At 38.3% G+C, this 19,274-nt stretch overlaps 1 protein-coding gene across 4 annotated transcripts in view; it reads right to left on the reverse strand.

The window, feature by feature from the left end:
- AUH (AU RNA binding methylglutaconyl-CoA hydratase) overlaps positions 1-19,274 on the reverse strand; it is a 49,860-nt gene that overhangs the window by 23,905 nt on the left and 6,681 nt on the right. For 2 of the 4 annotated variants that reach the window (XR_010025595.1, XM_063129447.1), the window contains exons 4-6: positions 18,884-18,970; positions 12,598-12,690; positions 10,539-10,595 (exon numbers count right to left, since the gene is read on the reverse strand). Coding sequence is in view for 3 of the 4 variants with exons in the window: in XM_063129447.1 (XP_062985517.1) it covers positions 10,539-10,595; positions 12,598-12,690; positions 18,884-18,970 (237 nt within the window). In the remaining variant the exon portion in view is untranslated. The remainder of the gene's footprint in view (positions 1-10,538; positions 10,596-12,597; positions 12,691-18,883; positions 18,971-19,274) is intronic. The other 2 variants (XM_063129448.1, XM_063129449.1) reach the window with 2 other exon arrangements.

Here is a 19,274-nt window from a genome sequence, read left to right on the forward strand (position 1 = left end):
CTCGTCGGCGGTGGCGGCATGGACGGCTCTTCCTCATTTCTTTTACAGGGAAGTCAGACTATCGTTTTTGGGGTGCTCTGGGGTCACATAGAAGCGCTCTGGGAGCGATGTGCGGATCCCCCCTTGATATGCTGGCAAAGTTTTCCCAAAGGAGACTTGGAGAAAAACATAAAGGGCTCATAAAAACCTAAAAGAAAACCTAAATTCAGGGTGTTTTAAAACACCCTGAATTTTTTCCCAGCTCAGATTTAAATTTGAATCAAGGAAGCATTCCCACCTCCCAAGGCAATGGACTGGGGCAAAGGGTCAGTCCCTTGCGTCTCTGCATGCCACCACTCTAGGCTGGCTGAGTAAGTAAAGGGGGTACAAGGGAAGGATATTTATTTTTGAGCCCTGGATTGGCTCTTAAAATAATTGGGAGTACTTTGGAATGAGTACTGATCAGTTCTGAGAACTTGCACATCCCTACAAATGACGTTGTTCAAATCTAATAAATGCCTGTGTACTTTTGTAAGGCTAAACTGATTGTGTAAGACCACACTGACTTTGAAAATTTACATAAGAACAATTTTTAATTGCCTCAAATTATTCTCCATGAAAGAATGCTTAAATCCCATCCTGTCCAAAACTCAAAACACAGAGAAATAAGCACAAACAAGGATGTAACAGAAACACTAATTTTCAAGCAATGTAAATTGTAATTCAGATCGTATCACAAACTTTAAATCATTCCCTTTTAAACCCAAGTACTGCTAGCAAATGTTTCATGAACATGCAAACACAGGAAGTAGTGCCACTGAACCAAGTAATCCAGGGATAGGAAACTTTGGGAATTTCTGAACCGGGGGGGGGGGGGCACACAGAGGTGTGTGTGCAGGGGGCACATGTTATCCAACCCTGAGCTAGTTTATGGAAGAGGGATGAGAAATGGTATCAGAAAGGCAGATGGAGAACTAAGCATATGGAAATATTTTACTGAAACTGGTATTCTAATTTAGTTAGTTCTTGGAAATATTTGATTTCTATATACATACTTGAAGCTTTGGTTTTTGTAATGAAAATGACCTCCAGTATTTCACCACCGTGGCTTGTGTTGCAATTTAGATGACTGATATTAATTATTGGAACTTAAATCAGATGTTAGTACAGATGAGACGGCTTTGGAAATCGTTTAAGACAATGCCACCATTGCCTTAATCTAGGATTATTGTTTTTAAATAACTACTTGTTCTGGCTGTATTCTAAATACCAGAATATTTAATCAGAGCTCTAAACATTTAACTCAATGGACAAAAATGAGCTTCAAAAGGTTTGAAATGTAAAGTATAAGTATTCTAGTTTGTGTGTACTGAAAGCTCTATTTTAAACATGCCTATTTAATAGCTTCTCACATTCTTTAGTAAAGCAATTCAAACCTCTCTAATTTCTACTTATAATCATTTGTAGAAACGATTTAAATCCCCCCATGTCTGTCACTATGTTGACTTCTTGGTGAAGAACCTTACAATGTTCTCAAGCATACTATTCTTAGCAGTAGTAAATGGTTAACTGAATCTTTAAGACAAGAGGGTAACAATGAGACTGAGGGCTCATCTACACCAAGCAGTATATTGCACTATGCAAGCAGTATATAAAAGGCAAGAGCCACACTATAGCTTTATAGCGGTATTGAAGTGCACTGGCAACTGTTGGGGCCCAATGACACATACCATATGCCACTTCCATACTGCTATATCCTGCTTGGTATGGCTCCTGCCTTTTATATACCGCTTTCATAGTGCAATATCCTGCTTGGTATAGATGAGCCCTCAGATACTATAGTGAGGAAAACAGTATTTGACACACTGGGTCCACACGATCGAGGAAGGAAAATAAGCCAACGTAGCTTATTTTCCCACCCTGCGCATACCAGTCGTGTGCTGCATCATCACCAAAATTACTCTTGGTAGTTGCGATCCAGCGATGGTTAATGGTGGGTATGTTTATAAACCACCCCACAACATATGGCTTGTTCTAAGGTTGTGGGGTGGTTTGTCATTCACCTCTGCTGTACAACCTCACCAGGTTCAGACGACATGACAAACTATGCTCGGTGAGACCAATTATGGTAATGACGCTGCATGAAACCACCATGTGTGGGGCAGAAAAATAAGCTATGATGGCTTATTTTCCTTCCCTGATATTGCAAATCTAGCCATTCTGTACAAGGATGACCTTTGAGGAGTTGCTTCAGTGAATACTGCATGCCTATTACTTTAGTGGGTTATATCACCTCCATTAAATAATACAAAGATTTGCATTGGCCATTGTTTAGAGTTTTTATATTTAAATTTATTTATTTAAAAACATATTTAAATAATATGTTAACCAGGTTTTATCCTGGTTGTGCTTTTTATATTGTATTTTGTATTTGTGTTTTTAACTTGTTGGTTGTTTTATGATGGTTTTAATTTTTGTGAACCGCCCAGAGAGCTTCAGCTATTGGGCGGTATAAAAATGTAATAAATAAATAATAAATAAATAAATAAATAAATATTTATAGTGCCACCTCGCCATTTCTGGCATTGTGGCGCTTTACAATAAAACATAAAACAATTTCCATTAAAATCTCTCAACCAACATTAAAATTTAAACCACCCCTCCCCCAAACACTTGTGAAAGTAAAAATGCCTTACAGAGGCTTTTAAAACAATTGACAGTAGGAGCCTGTCTAATCTCCAGTGGCAAACTGTTCCACAACTGGGGACCAACCACTGAAAAAGCCCTGACCCCCGCACATTCCAAATTGTAGTGGGGGACCATCAGTGTGAGACACAGGAGTGAAGCAAGCACTCAAGTAACCAGGGCCCAGGTAGTGTAGGGCTTTATACATAGTTAACAAAACCTTGTAGCACACCCTAGCAGCCACTGGCAGCCAATGAAGCTCTTGAAGCACCGAAGTGATATAAGACCATTTTGGAAGCCCCTTAGCTAACTTGGCTGCCACATTTTGAACAGCCTATAGGCACTAGATTTGCTTCAAGAGAAGCCCTGTATACAACAAGTTGCAATAATCAAGCCTGGAGATGACCAGGGCATGAACTGCGGTGGTAAGATCGGCCTCTGACAAAAAGGGGTGAACTTGGCGGAGCATGTGTAATTGATAAAAGCAGCTCCAGACAACAGCCCCCATCTGTGATGACATAGTTAGGGATTGGTCAAGAATGACAGCCAGGTCTTGTGCCTTGTTCACAATCCTCGGTCAGATTCCTGAAAATCAAACATCTGCAAGCTCCTGCATTGAATCTGCCAGTCGCTGACCACGACCAACCACCATCAACTCAGTCTTCTCCAGATTAAACTTCAACTTGCTTCTAGACATCCAATTACAGATCTCAGCCAGGGAATGAGACAGAACAGCAACTGGCCCACTGTGGTCTGAGCCCACTGAGATATAAAGCTGGGTATCATTGGCGTACATATGGTACCTCAGCCCGTGAGCTCTAATTGACTCTGCCAGTGGCCTCACATACACATTGAACATGAAAAGTGAGAGGATAGAACCCTGTGGAATTCCACAGGGAAGGGCTGTGGGAGCAGATGCACAAGTGCCCATGGTAACCAACTGAGCCCTTTCATCCAGGTAAGACTGGAACCAGGCAAGAGCCAGGCCCTCCAGTCCTACCTGGGCCTTCAACCGTTTAATCAACAATTCATGGTCCACTGTATCGAAAGCCGCTGAGAGGTCCAATTGGAGCCTTGTGTTGAAAAGCACAATGCAAATGCTTAAAATAAATCCAGCTTCTAACATGTTAATAAATACAAAGACTACTGAAGAACTTATGGTAATTTCACAAACTAAGTTTTGTGTAATTTGATACAGAATTGTATAAAAGTAATCTATGGGTATCTGGCAACTCTCAATATTGCATCTATGTTTTTAAAGTATCAAGAATTCTCTTTCAAGAGATATATCGTCTCCTTATATTTATCAACTACAAGGATTGTGCTCTGCATAAATGGCTAGCTGGTTTTCATAAGCTGCCAGAAACCTGTTGATCAGAATTATCTAAACAGGAGACTATGACTATTTCCAGACACTTTTTATATCCTTAAATAATAGTGATGCACTGCAGATAGTAGCAGGTCAACAATTACATAAATTCCAGGGAGCTTGAAATTACGTTCATGAACTAAGAGGTGGCCTTGCTGACAGTGCATCGTTATTTCTATGGTTGTGTTTTGACCACCAAATAAATCTCACAGCTTGGACCACTACCCCAAACCACTAGCCTACTTTAAATGAGATGGGAAAATAATGGCAAATAGTCCTATGATAATAGATTAGTTTAAGAACTTCACGTAGGAAAATACTAGCATCCTGTAAACAACATTTGGAACAAAAAGAAAAAGCTTCCTACTCTGCGTGCTTAAAGGACAAGAAGGCTCGGTTACTAACTGGAGTGTCTTACCATGCACGTATTACACCTGTGCTAAAGGATCTCCACTGGTTGCCAGTGTGCTAACAAGCTAGATTTAAGGTGTTGGTATTAATATACAAAGCTCTGTACAACTGGGGACCAGGTTATCTCAAGGAACATCTTCGCAATACCAACCTCCAGATTACTACTATCTTCAGGGAGGCCCTATTGTCTGACCTGTGGCCTACAGATTTCTGTTTATGGCAACATGGAAATGGGCCTTCTCTGTGGCAGTGACCGCCCCATGGAAAAATCTGAAAGATCCCCCCTTGTGGTACGCCAGGCCCCAATGCTGGCATGTTTTAGGTAATTTTTTTTTACTTTGGTTTGCTCCCAGCCATGAGCTGTGAATCAGTCTCTAATATAGTACTATTTATTGTACTGTATTTATTATATTCTTCTGTAAACCATTTCAGAGTCTGCGTAAATGAGAAGCAGTATAGAGATATTGCTAATACTATTAATAAATACATTCATAAAAGCAGATTTATAATGTTATTTTTGCATCCCTATAGAATATACACAATTCAGTATCAAAAAGCAAATATTTTACATTTTACTTTTAGTTATAATAGCTTGTTTTAAAACATCTTTTTCTATATAAACATTATTGCCAAAATAAACCAGAACCGTTTTAATTGAAATAAAGATATTCTAGCTAAAAATCACCATACAGCAATTTTGGTAAACTTTCTTGATTACAAATTCCTTGGCTTTCCTTCAAATACACATCAAGTGTTGACAAGTTCAACAACTGCAAAACATAGTATCTCAAGGTCTATTCCTGTGTAGGAAGCTTGCTTTTTAAATGAGACAAGTACAACAGGAAAAATAAGGTATCTGTACTGAGATGAAAGCATATATTGATGTGGAAGTATGCCTCATTCAATTCAGCAAGAAAACACACATAAAATCTGGCTACATTATCACATTTACAAATATCTATGGACACAAATCTTGCAGTAATGCCATTTTTCACTGCTTCTTTCTAAATTGTCTGGGTTCACTGGATTTTGTGTAGACATCTTTTGAATTCCCACTGCTTTTCTCTACTTCCTATAACAAAAAAAGCTAGTGCCTTTATGCAGGTAAGTTACCTTTCCAAGTGTTGTGTGCTGCTTTTTGCATAGATTATATTTTTCTCAAATTTGGTGCAATCTGTGGAGGAAGTATTGGCTTGGATCCTAAGATTAGTCATCATGAGGAAGAAAACTTTCCTGACTTCTGCTTCTACTTGTAGCCTCCTGAGCCCCCCCCCCCCAAAATCAGGGAACCCTCTTGAACAATGTGGGATGGGGTACAGAGGACTGCTGGTTTAAGTAGGCGATGGAAAACTTTCCTTCCATGAACTTAAGTTATTTTATCCCAGCATCCAAGCCTTATAAATCTGAATCTTTTCCCGCTTATACAGAAATGTATGAACAACAGGTGCTCACCTTAACCAAAAGTTAAACAATGAGTGGCTACAAATAATGAAACAATAAACTTATAACAAAAGCAATCTTTTATGTAAAAACAAAACAAAAAAAGGAATAAAATGTGGAACACTTTTTGTAAGCATACACCAAAGATAATAAATATACAGACAACAATAAAACAATAATAAATCTGCTCCACAAATATCTGTTATTTATTTATTTATTTATTTATTGCATTTTTAGACCACCCAATAGCCGAAGCTCTCTGGGCTGTTCACAAAAGTGAAGGCCAAACGCGTTTCGACTTGCGATCTTCTTCAGTGGCCTGATAACATAGCTCGTTAAAGACTTCAGTTCAGGTAAGTTTGTTTGGAAAAAGAAAATATATGCGGGCAGACTCATTTGGTCCCAAATTCAGGGAATATATAAAGTTGTCACTCCCTATAGCATGGCAAGTGGTGCCTCATAAATCGCTGACTGCCCCAACTCCCATGGATTTATGAAGCACCACTTGCCATGCTATAGGGAGTGACAACTTTATATATTCCCTGAATTTGGGACCAAATGAGTCAGCCCGCATATATTTTCTTTTTCCAAACAAACTTACCTGAACTAAAGTCTTTAACAAGCTATGTTATCAGGCCACTGAAGAAGATCGCAAGTCAAAACACGTTTGGCCTTCACTTACAGATATTGTGGAGCAGATTTATTATTGTATTATTGTCGTCTGTATATTTATTAAGTATGCTTACAAAAAGTGTTCCACATTTTATTCCTTTTTTTGTTTTTTTACATAAAAGATTGCTTTTGTTATAAGTTTATTGTTTCATTATTTCCTTAACTTTGTAGCCACTCATTCTTTTCCCGCTTTCCCAGCATCCCTCCACCCAAATCACATCCCACATAGCTCAAGACAACACCAAATTCTCCAGAGAGCTTTACAGGGGACAGAAGTAGCTACAGGGGGAAGGTGAAGATAGTGAAACTTAGGAACGTTGCGAGTGCCTAACTAAGTCTGGAAGTCCAGCGGACTCCCCCAGCCCCAGCTTAATGATCTGGGGCGTGTTCGCCAGCTCGTTCTTCGAGCTCCATGTGTCTTGGCAACTACACAAAGCCACCCACCCTTGTCCACAGCCTCCACTGAGCGCAACAATGGCAGCACCTGAAATTGCATGTTTCCAAAGTTGCATACATAGTGGCTATAAAGGCCCCATTTACACAACATTAAAGGCATGAATGGAGCATTCACACCTTAAATGTTGTATAAATGGGGCCTTTACAGCTGCAATTTCCAGAACTGCCACTGTAGAGCACAATGGAGGCTCTGGATGAGGGTGGGCAGCCCCATGGCTTCATTGGGTGCTCACCAGGCCGCAAAGAAGCTTGCACGGTGCCGAAAGCAGGCGGCAGCTTGGCAGGAGTCCAAAAGAGCCAGATACAGGTGAGTCTGTCCATCCCTAGTTCCTTCCATGAAGTTTCTTAGGTTAGCTTATCTTAAGATCCAAGCCATTGTCTTGATATTCTGCAAATAATGTTTTGAATGCATTGTTTTAATTGATACAGTAGCAGTCATCAAATGGATTGGACTACTTACACATGTCAATTACTTTCGAGTAGCAGTTTGAGACTTCACTTCTCCTTTTAGAGCAGGGGTGGCCAACATACGAACGCCCCCCCCCCCCTCCTGCTGAATTGGGTGCATTTTAAAAGTTATTTTGGGAGGAGGAAATGGCATTCCTTAGGTGATAAAAGTATCAAAAGGGTCAAATTTTGCTTGTCTGCTGAGTAAGCTAAATTTGACTCTTTTGGCATTCCGCAGCAGTTATGGATGCCATATTTTTTCTATTAAAACTTTTTTTTTAAGTTCGCCTTGCAGACTGTGATCAACCAGGGCATGGGGGAAGGGAGAGTCCTTGGACCTCCCGAAGTTGCCCACCCCGTTTTAGAGGTTTCATATGTTATGCTTGGGATATATTAGAGAAGGAGCAGACTATAAAAAGCCAAAGCACTTTAATTTGTAAGAATCAAAACCATGCAAAACAAATGGGGGAAATCATGTAAAAGATGCCGATGTTTTGGGGAAATTTCATATGCATTGTAGTCATATTGGAGGAAGGGTTAGGGGGGAAATTTAAGGAAATACTATGGCAGCTAATGATCTACTTTCCAGCACTGTATTTCCAGCATGGTAATGATCCACCTTCCAACTAAAAGCAATGGCAGCAGATACATTTTTAAAATCAGATCTGCTACAATCATATAGAAAGCATGAACCCTCTCTGTAACATATTTCCCCAAGCCCTTCCTCCCAGGTTCTTTTGTTCCAGCTGGGACCCCAATACCAAAAGAAAGCCCAGTTGAAAGGAACGCTTGGAAAAGTGCTTAAGGGGAAAGAGATGTATGCTACTGCCAGGGCCATTTACTATATTATATTTATCTATATTTACATAGATTTACTATGGCCCTGATGAACAGATCTTGCAGGTGCCTATTTAAGTTGAAACTGTAGATACCTGTTTTTCTAGATCATCTATTCATTTGAAATATTTATCTACCACTTTTCTATTAAAATATCCAAAGCATTTACAACTTCAGCATAAAGTTACTCTAGTCCATGAAGAGTCCAGGCATTAAGTATTAGACCTTCTAATATACAAAAGTAATTTGAACAGGCTTGTGGTATAAAATTTCTATATTGTGTCTATGATGCTAGAAAAAATGATCAAGTCCTTTCAGAGAAATTCATTTGAAATGTCTTATTTTTGCTCAGAAAAAAAAAGCAGGAATCATGTATAAATCACAATTCACCTTAATTTATAGAAGCAGAACTAATCTACCTATTTTCTTTAACACTCTACATACTTTGTTTAATTACCTGGAAACAAGAGTGGCTGTTCAAACATCTGGTTTCTACACTATTAACAATTTCTCCTGTGGCTATTTATTTAAAAAAGCATAAAACAAACATTATCAAAAATTATAAAATGCAAATAAAACCATGTTTTCAACATAATGACAATGCTGAAAAATATTCTGGTTACAAAACTAAGCCTTCATATTAATCGTAAGTAGGCAATTGATTATGGAGCCAGAGTCATATTTATTATAGTTATTTTGATGTTGCATATTGAAAGCATAAACACTGAATTGATAATATAGTTTTATTTTGTTATTTAAAAATGAAAAATTAAGATCTCAAATGCTTCATCAACTTTATTAATGAAGGTGAATGCCCAAACTTTGTAGTAATGGGGTGAGAAGTGAAAAAATGTTTCTGAACTTGTAGAAGACATCTAAAAAGCAAAAGATTTCTGAAGGTTTCTGGAAGAAATATTGAAGTCCAGAGGAGTTACATTGCTTGCTCCCTGCAAACCATGATTTGCAATTCAGAATCCAACCTCAGGAGCATATGCCCCTTCCCCTTGTTCCTAGCATGAACGGCCCCCTCCATTCCCTTGTTTGCCTTAAGTATGTCTTACTGCTACATCTGCAACACTAGCCATGTTTGCTATTATCCATGTTAAACAAGCTCCAAAGTATTAATTCCAAAAAATGAAGATGGCCGCTTTATTTATTTGAAGTATTTTTATCTTGCTCCTTAGCCAAAAATGTTTCTGGAGTGGCTTATAATCAAGCAGCAAAACAGCCTCTGCTCGCAGGCTAATAATAATAATAATAATAATAATAATAATAATAATAATAATAATAAAACATCAACATATTCATCAGCACCAAGAGTGACTAAACTCAGTAAGAAAATTTCCATTCCATACAAGGATTAAAAAAAAGTGGGTCCTACAAGAAACCTGCACAGATGGAGCACAGAGAGAGAAGACAACATCTTCCCCCTCCTCTTACCTGCCCAATAGTTCCTTCACCCCCTTCCATCTACCCCTGCAAGTTCCTTAGCCAGTGGGTGTGAAGACTCTAAGGAAATGATCTGATTTCCATATAATGAAAAGCCACTGTGGTAGAATTTTCCTGCGGAGCTTCTCATTGCAGCAGTGGCAGCCATTTTAAATATCTGAGTTGCCGCGGGGGGGGGGGGGGGGGGCAGATGACTCAGGCTGTCATATTGACAGCTTGAGTCATCTGCCTATCACAAAGAATGCCGCAGCAGAACCTCTACAAGAAATACTCCCATAGACCTCAGAAGATGCAGGTCCTTCAGACTCTGGGGCAAACCATCCCAATAGGTTTTGCACACCTGCAGGGGCTGCAAGTGGTCATAAAATCAAATAGAATCAGGTGATCATGTCCATGACAACACAACAATCACTGGTTCCTGTACTCTTACCTCCAAGCAGAAAATCAGATCCAAAGTATGCCCTCCAAATGCATTGGGCCAGAAATAATTTGAGACAGGCCCATGGTTGCCACAAACTTCCGAACTGCACTACAAAAGACAGCCCTGTCATGAATGTTAAAGTCTCCCCAAGGGCAAAAACCTTGGGATTCCAACACCACTTCTGAAACTACCTCTTTCAGGGGGACTGTTAAGCACCAGGGATAACATGTCTTGTATACCCAATACTTGGTGCAGACACTCAAAACTTGCTGACTAATGGACAGGGGTACTGAGCAGAGAGTTTTAATATATCAACAATAAAAATCACAAATACCAATAAAGCTATTATATTACTATGAGACAATGTCATACCTGCACCAGGAATGATAGCTAACTTTGTTTCAACTAGACCCATTTTTGCAGAAGTGGCTATAAAAAAAGGAGAAAAAAGACATTAGTTCTTGTGAAATTACAAGTTGTTTTAACAAAATAAACAGGAACATATAAAATAACCTGCCAACACAATGAACCTGTTGAAGATAAAAATAAAAGCCATTAAAGGGGACATTTATTTATGAAAGCAAGACCAAAAACAAAATACAAATACAGCCTTTCAGCAGGTAACAATGCCCTCCAGTTTTAACATAAAACCACCACTGATGTAGGAAAATGTGTGTATTGTTAAATTTAACATATTCATGGCTCCATTCCCATACAAAGTGAGAAGCTAAAATTGGCATGAAATGTAGAAAATATATATGCATGTGCTCATCTTACATGACTGCATGCATGCAGTTGTCCTATGCAAAATGGACAACTATGTATAAAATAGTCTCTCTAATCACTTGAGATTAAAAACAAATATAAATGGAAACAAACTGAAACCTAACAACTAGATGAGAAAGTATATATTAAAGAATCTCGAAGAAGGATTTAAGGGAAAGAGAAGAGGAAGAAATGAAATTGAGAATGACTAGTTAGGTACTGTGGGAAGAACAAAACAAGTAAAGCTGCATTTTCACAATCCAATAATGAAGAACTCTCCTCCTTCTACCAACTCTCTCTCACACTGGGAAATGAAAACAGAATCTCCTGTTATATACAACCCCTCCTTTACCACTGTGATTGGGTTAAAATAGTTCAGCCCTATTGACACCTAGAGATGTCACTTGCCAAGGCTCAGCTTCCCCCTTCCAACTCCTCCTCTCCCCCTCCCTAATCTTAAGCAAATTGTTACATTTCCCAATCAAGTTGTCTGGCCTTCAGAATCATTTGGATCAATCTGAAGCGATTCAGACCGATCCACCCCGCTTCCAATCAATTTGGATCTGATCCAATTCACACTGCTTCGTTTTGGAATTTGGATCCGGAACCAAAGCGGCAGACGGCTCTATTCTCCACTGAAGTTTCTTTTCCCCTATTATTCTCATTCTCAAATACATCCCTCTCAAAACACATTTTCCCCTTAACTTCTCTTCACCCCAGAACACCAAATGTATTTTTATTAAAAAGTCTCCCACTTTCTTCCAATAAAATTCAATTAAAATAGTATATATGGTACCTAAATATACTGCTACGAGAGGATAAAGGAGCTGAAGATATCAGGAGATACAATAAATGGAGGTGAGAATGGCTCTCTATTGGGGAAAGGGACCAATCCTGGCTGCTGAAACATGAAGAGTTGCCAATGTTGGTGCTGACAATTTACCTCATTTTTTCTCCTCTAAAGAATATCTGGGAAATAGCAAGAACACTCAGTGACTGGGTTTACACAACACAACAACCCACACTCAAGGCTGAGTGTGGGTTGTCGTTGAATTGTGGGTTGTTATTGAACTGTGGGGTTGTTGTGTTATGTGAACCCAGCCACTCTAACAAACCATGGTTTGTTATCTAAGAACAACCCACAGTTTACAATCTAATAACAAACCATGGGTTCTCTTTGCTGTCCGTAGTTAACAAACCATGGTTTGTTAGCATGGCTGTGTTCACACAACACAACAGGTCACATTTCAACAACCCACAGTTCAATTCATGCTCAACCTTGAGTGTGGGTTGTTGTGTTGTGTGAACTTTTCAACTACTTTACCTGTGGCAAGTCTGGTGGGCAACTGCCTGGGTTTTTTTAATCAGTAACCTAGGCACTCACTCCCCTAATACATCAACTTATATGTCAGTACCTGCACCTACGCTGACAAAAGTTATAAACCATTAAGTTTGACTTGGATTTATCTGTTCCACATGCTCACTAAAAAGTATCTTGCCAATGAAAAACTGCGAAAGTTACGCATTGTGTTATTTCCTCAGATATGTTAAAAATTACACAGAAGAAATCACTATTCAAAATTAAAATCACTTTCCTAAGCAAGAATTAGATAAGCTTTCTATAATACTACAAGTGCTATAACTGTAAAATAAGACTACACCTTACCTGCCACTCTTATGTCACAGGCTAAAGCCAATTCTAGGCCACCACCTAATGCAATACCATCTATTGCAGCAATAGTTGGCACCGGAAGATTAGCTGAAAAGGAAAGCAACAATTAGCACCACATAGATACTGGAATCATTTGTCTAGTACATTTCATTTAGCCCTCAAGGCATTTTTTCTAACACTAAGGCCTTAGCTAGACCTAAGGTTTATCCCGGGGTCGTCCCTGCTTGCTCCCGGGATATCCTGTGTGTCATTTACATGAACAGGGATGACCCCGGGACAATCCCGGGATAAACCTTAGGTCTAGCTAAGGCCAAAGTTGATTTCCTCAAATTACTGTTTTCTGTAGGCAAATTACACTGGCTTTTTTTCTCATTGCAATCTAAACTCTGACAAAAAGATATCTGGGTTACTGATGGCGATTAAAAACTAAATGGCAGGATGATTTGAAATTTAGGATAGACTTAGCAGTCTTCACTTAACTATGAATTCCTGGATTTATGTATATAACGGTGAGGCAAGTAATTCTTTTAAACCTGCCAAGTGAGAGTAGCTATATAACCAAGAGAACTGGAGATAGCCCTTCTTTACACAAGAACTTGGTCTTGCTTCTTAAGATGGAGAAGCACTGATATTGGTTTTCTGGGAGAAATTTAATTTGAATTTTTCCAGAAAATTTCCTTATGCAAATGATCCTATGCAAATTAGAGTTACAAACACACATACGTATTATTATTATTTATTTATTTATTTATTTATTTATATAGCACCATCAATGTACATGGTGCTGTACAGAGTAAAACAATAAAATAGCAGAACCCTGCCGCATAGGCTTACATTCTAACAATGGGTTTTAAATGTTCACGTACTTGTGAACAAAAGAAAAATAAATACACCCGTACTGCAGCAATAATTACATCCACCCTAATAGCTCCATCTCATTGGAGTTCGAGGTCAAGGGAAGCGTTGAAGTGAAAAAGTGAGGAAGAAAACTGACAAGTGTGAGTTCATGACATCATACAGTTAGAGGAAGAAATTGACAAGCAGGATTTCAACACTTACAGAGGAAATACTGATCTATACTGCTGATAAGACAAAATAATGTAAATAGCAGACAGGCAAATGTGTGCACTTGCGCAGGACAGTAAAAACCCAAAACGAGTCATTCACATACTTCCAAAGCACCAGTGAAAATATTGTTGTGAAGAAGTTTCAGTGGAAAAATATACAGCACTGACAAGGGAGGATGAAGTGGCAATAGAGAAATGGAGAGGAGTGGCCATATTTCCCCTTGCTCTTTCCAGGTAGCTCTGTAAGTGCTTAGGATAAGTCACTCACAAGCCAGTGTGCCAGGTTCGCACATTACAAGCCACCCTGAACAACAACAATCCTATGATCCCAGGAGAGTGTCCCAGGGACCATATGATTTTTCAGAGACCTTCTCCAAGGCCATAGACACTGCTATGACCTCAGAAGGAGGACTCCGGAATCTAATCCCTCCCTCTGCCCCCTTGCAGCTGGCACAGAAAGAACCAAGCAGCCTCGGAGGAACTTGGAGAGGTCAGAAAAGGGAGTGTTTCAGAGAGCGAGGAGAAGAAAGGCCAGGATATGACGTTTCCTATGGCTGCCCCAGCCAAGCCCCAGCAGCGTGGCTTCTTTAGATAGGCATAAAGGCCTATCTAAAGAAAAAACAAAATAGCTGGAGTAGAAAGAGGCATAAATCACCTACATTGCTCCTCTCATCTGGTTGGCAGCAGCCCAGATGGCATTGGATAAACAGAAGCCTGAGTTAAGAGGCTTCTATCTAACAAGAGCACTACCCCATAGATTGCACCCTTAAGTGTGTTTGGTTAGGGTTTTTTTTTTTAAAAAAAAATCTTAAACAGGTTTTTCAGTTCATCTATTATTGGTTACTGAAAAAAACTGTGATATATTTAGAAAACAAAACAAAGGAAGAAACATGCTAAATCAAATCCCCATTGATTTGGGGCATCAAAAAACAAAACAAAAATTCTATTTCAATTTTTTTCAGAAAACACACATCACTGGATTTTTAAAATTACCGATGGCACAAATATGCATGCAAAAATACATACTTCATATGAGATGAATAGCCCTTTAACCTGTTTATATTAACTGAGGGCCTGATCTGAAGAATTATTTCTCCAGTTTCAAACAAGCAATATGTTCCTACTGGATTTTATAAACATAACAAAATATTGATGTTCTGTTTTAGCCAAGTACATTTAATATACACATTGGTCTGCATAAATAATAAAAACCTCAAGTTAAAATACCAAAGTAGACAATTAGACGTGTTTCTGTACTGCTGTTTCTGCACTGCCAAACATGCAATTCTATTTTTAGAATTAAAAAAGCAATACTAAAGATAGCAGGCTTTGATGATTTTCCTCAGTCATAGTGCCTACAATCCATAGCTTCCAGCTCAGTACAAATGCTTATTTTTTATATTAAAGTGGTGGTGTTCAGCCAGTACATCAACAAAGATCAGGTATGGAGTCAAATATCGATGCACAAAAAGCAGGAAGCAGCAAACAATTATGATTGCTAGAAAATATTTAGATCTGAAGTACTCAAAAATTTTCATCACTTATGAACAGCAGAAGAATAGTAGATGAACGACATATACAAAATAAAATTATTGAAAGGCACACAATACCTGGCCCTGTTTTATGCAAGATTTAGATCTGATTGTATTAAACATAAAACTAGACAAACTAAACATGTTTGTACAAGACAGTTTTCTGCTTTGTTTTGTAATCCAACAACCTCCAGTTGCTGACAATCAAACATTTTTATTTGATAATTATCGGATCATTTTAAATGCTTAATTTTAACTTTGACAATAAAGCTAGCTGCTCACTTTTGTTGCAATTAATCTGCATATCTATGAATCCATTAAGAATGCACATTTACCAACTTCATCTCATACACCAGTTTTGCCTTATCTTCAAAAAGTGTCCATGGTCATTCATGTCCTTCAGGTTGGATTTCTGTAAGTGCTCTAGACTGGGCTGTCCTTGAAGGTAGTCTGGAAATTTCAATTGGTCCAGAGTGTTGCTGCCAGAGTTCAGCAAGGGGGCAGGGGGCTGAAGTATATCACTCCAAACCTTCACCAAGAGGACCAGTTATCAATTTATTTCCAAGGTGCTAGCTTTGGCCTTTAAGGTTCTAAATGGCCAGAGCCCCAAAGTAACTCTGGAATCACTATCTTCTGTTCCACTACAGAATGTTCACTTCTTGTCTGAGGTCCAGTGGATGGGCACAGGAGATACAGAGTTCCTGGTTGTAGCACCCAGATTGTGGAACAGCTTACCCAGGGAGATATGCTTAACACCCTCAATACCTGCCTCAGGACAGGCAGTGTAAACAATTTTATATCAGAGTGCATTCTACTAATGGATCTTGCTGATGTTTTAATTGATGTTTTCTATTTTATTGTTCATTTGTTATTATTTTGTAGTAGTTGTGAACCACCTTGAGTACATTATGATGTAGAAAGGTGCAAACATCATATAAATAAATAAAATAAAATAATCTAATAAGAGTTCTAAGGTATCAGAATAGGGTCCCTCTAGTTTGGCATTCTGTTGGCAACAGCAGCCAGCTAAGTAAATCTGAGAAGCTCACAAACAGGGTAATAGCTGTCTTCTATTGCTTGTCCCTAACATCTGGTATCCAGATAAATACTACCTCTGAATATGGAGTTTTTATTTATTTATTTGATCCAACACAAAGATCTAGACTGACACTACCAAAATGCAAGAGATTCTTGGACAATAGGATACCCTATTAATATTAGTATAGTCTAATATTAATTTATTAATGTTAGTATATTCTAATAATAATGACTTCGCAACTGCTTCATTTCAGGTGAGGCAGTACTGAAGCGAGTTCTAAAACATGTTTAAAAGTTAATTGATAACTCTACAGTCTTAACATAGCCTTTAAAAATAAAAAGCTAGCATTTAATAGTCCATTTATGCTTGTGTTATTAAATGCACCTTTTGAAATAGCTTTGAAAGTCTGGTCTATTCCTAAAAGAAAAAACTTCAAAGGTTTGTACATAAACCATTAAATTGTCATATTATGACCTCCTAATTTTAAAATAGGTTATTTAATATAACATTAAAACTTTAAACCCTGAGATTAAATCCTCTTCTGTTTTGAAATATATACCATTCTAATTTTTACCAGGTGGCAAAAAGCATTAAACTAAGGCATGAAACAAAAACTCTAATCTACATCAAGAATGATCATCTTGCAAGGTAATTTGACCACAGTGCCAAGACAATACATTAAGAAGCAGCTTTATTCGTAGAAGAAAAAAGAGGGAGAGACCACAGAATTATACATTTTAAAACTGATTTTAAAATATTGATCCATTCAAAGAACAGAAAGAATACCCTATCTCTGAAATATTTCTTCTAATTTTTCTCAGCATCTGACAAAGTTTCTAGCCCATGGGGGCACTTCATGGTCTTTAAGGTACCCCAATCCAGACTGTGGCTTTTCCTCAACAAGTGGCTCAGTAGCTGATCTCTGTAACCAATGATCAAATTGTTCTTCCAGGTTCGGAGGACACGACAATCCATCATAGATCAAACAACCCCTAGATCAAGCCATGTGTTGTCAGGGTTGCTTGTTGAGAAAAAATAAGCCACTCTGTGGGAAGCAGTCTGGGTCTGGACAACACAACGACCTTGTTAATCCAATACATGTATACTCAGACAAAAGGGTGTGCACTGACCACAAGATTTGGAAAACAGCCAGATTTGGCACAGAACAATTTGGCGTTCATATGCTTCAACTCAGATCCAAATCCAAATTTGAATTCAGAAAGCCAAACCTTCATACCTCGTCCATTGACTCTTATTGGAAATAAACAAAAGGTTATAACCCTTTTTTCTTTGACTAGATTTGGACAACCCAATAACCAATGGTAGTTTAAATAGTTAATGGCTTATTTAAACCACCATGGCTTATTGCATTGTGTGGAGGGAGTTTTTTAACCGATTGGTTATTTGGCCAAAATAACCAACGCAGATAACCAACGCTATGCAGAGTTGATTATTTGAACCACTGTTGGTTATCATGCTGTGTGGAGGGCACTGTTGGTTATTTCCTCGGCCACCATTGGTAATTTCGTTAGCCACAAAGTCACAAGGCAAGAGCAGTCAAAACGGTGGCTGCCGCTCTAGTCCAGCTGGCAGGATAGATTTTTGGCAGCAATGGTAGATGACATGACATCAGCCTATCGAGGGGGGATGACTGAGTCAACTCAGTGTGAACTAATAGTCAACGCAATGCTTATCCTAATCCACCCCATGGTTGATTATTATCATGTCATGTGGGGAGTATGCTCTAGATAAACAACTGTTGAGTTGATTATTACCCCACAGTTAACTATCGTGTTGTCCGAACATAGCCTTTATCTTAATTGGATGAAAATTGAGATTACATCTGCCAAATTTCAGAAAATACAGGAGTTGTTGTATTGTGATTGATTGATTTAAGAGAACTGTTGACAACTTTGAAAAAAATTCTTGGCAGAATTGGACAGAAACTGCAGAGGTTATTGCCCCTTTCTGAGGGGATCAATCCCACCAAGTTTCAGATGAATAAATGCGCAGAGATTTGTAGAGGAGGAACCATTACAATTTGGGTATTTTCAAAAAAAGAATGTTATAAAATTACATATAGCAAAGGGTGGCCATAGAAAAGAACCCTGCAAAATTTCAGAAGTATAGATGCAGTGACTGAGAGTTAATGATGAATGAAAAACAATTTAAGACTTTTTTGTTTATTTGGCACCAAAGCCACAGAAAGTCCAATTGGACAGTGGTGGCTGATAGATGTGGAGCATAGTGACAGAAGGACTTGAACATCCTTTTTGAAGCAAACACCCAATGCTACATCCTCACAGATCCCACCAAACCTTTTTTTTAAAGTTCCTGCTTCTGGAAGAAAGAACTAGCAAACGAGCACTGAACACAATGGGAGAGGAAAACAGAACAAAGTATTTCACATTCCCTAATGCATATTATAATTACTTATTCTATAAACACATGCTCTCAAAGAATTAAATTACTACTGAATTAAATTAATTGTTCTTTATAAATGTCCTAATCATTATTTCCTTATTTGAAAATCAAATTTCTATAAATGGTAAATAAATCTGCTGATATTTTGCTTGGCCCAAGATTTGAGGTCAACTATTAATAATACAATTTTGCTTATGGTCAATGGGATTTTCACTTACCCAATTCATTAATCGTTGCTCTTGCTTTTGAGACAAAAGAGCTTACTTCACTTGAGTGCATTTTGGCTCTTTCTTTCAGATCAGCACCTGCAAATGGCATTTTCTGGTTATATTCATACACAAATTTTATAGTTGTATCAGCACATATAAACCTTAATGGTATCATTCATACTTTCAGGAAGAGCAACCTAAGTGTTAGCAGCAAAATGTAAGTGTATGATTAGCATCTGGCAAGAAGTTCCTGAGTAGCTTCTTTTTACAAAAACATGCATACTGTGTAAGTAAATAGTGATACAAATAATTTGCCAAGCTCTTAAAACATACAAGACACCTTACAGAGAGATTAAATGGACAATCTAAGAAGAAACCTGAAATACAAAAGGCCTAGTGC

The sequence above is a fragment of the Elgaria multicarinata genome, chromosome 6 (genome assembly GCF_023053635.1).
Source record: "Elgaria multicarinata webbii isolate HBS135686 ecotype San Diego chromosome 6, rElgMul1.1.pri, whole genome shotgun sequence".
Classification (NCBI taxonomy): domain Eukaryota; kingdom Metazoa; phylum Chordata; class Lepidosauria; order Squamata; family Anguidae; genus Elgaria; species Elgaria multicarinata.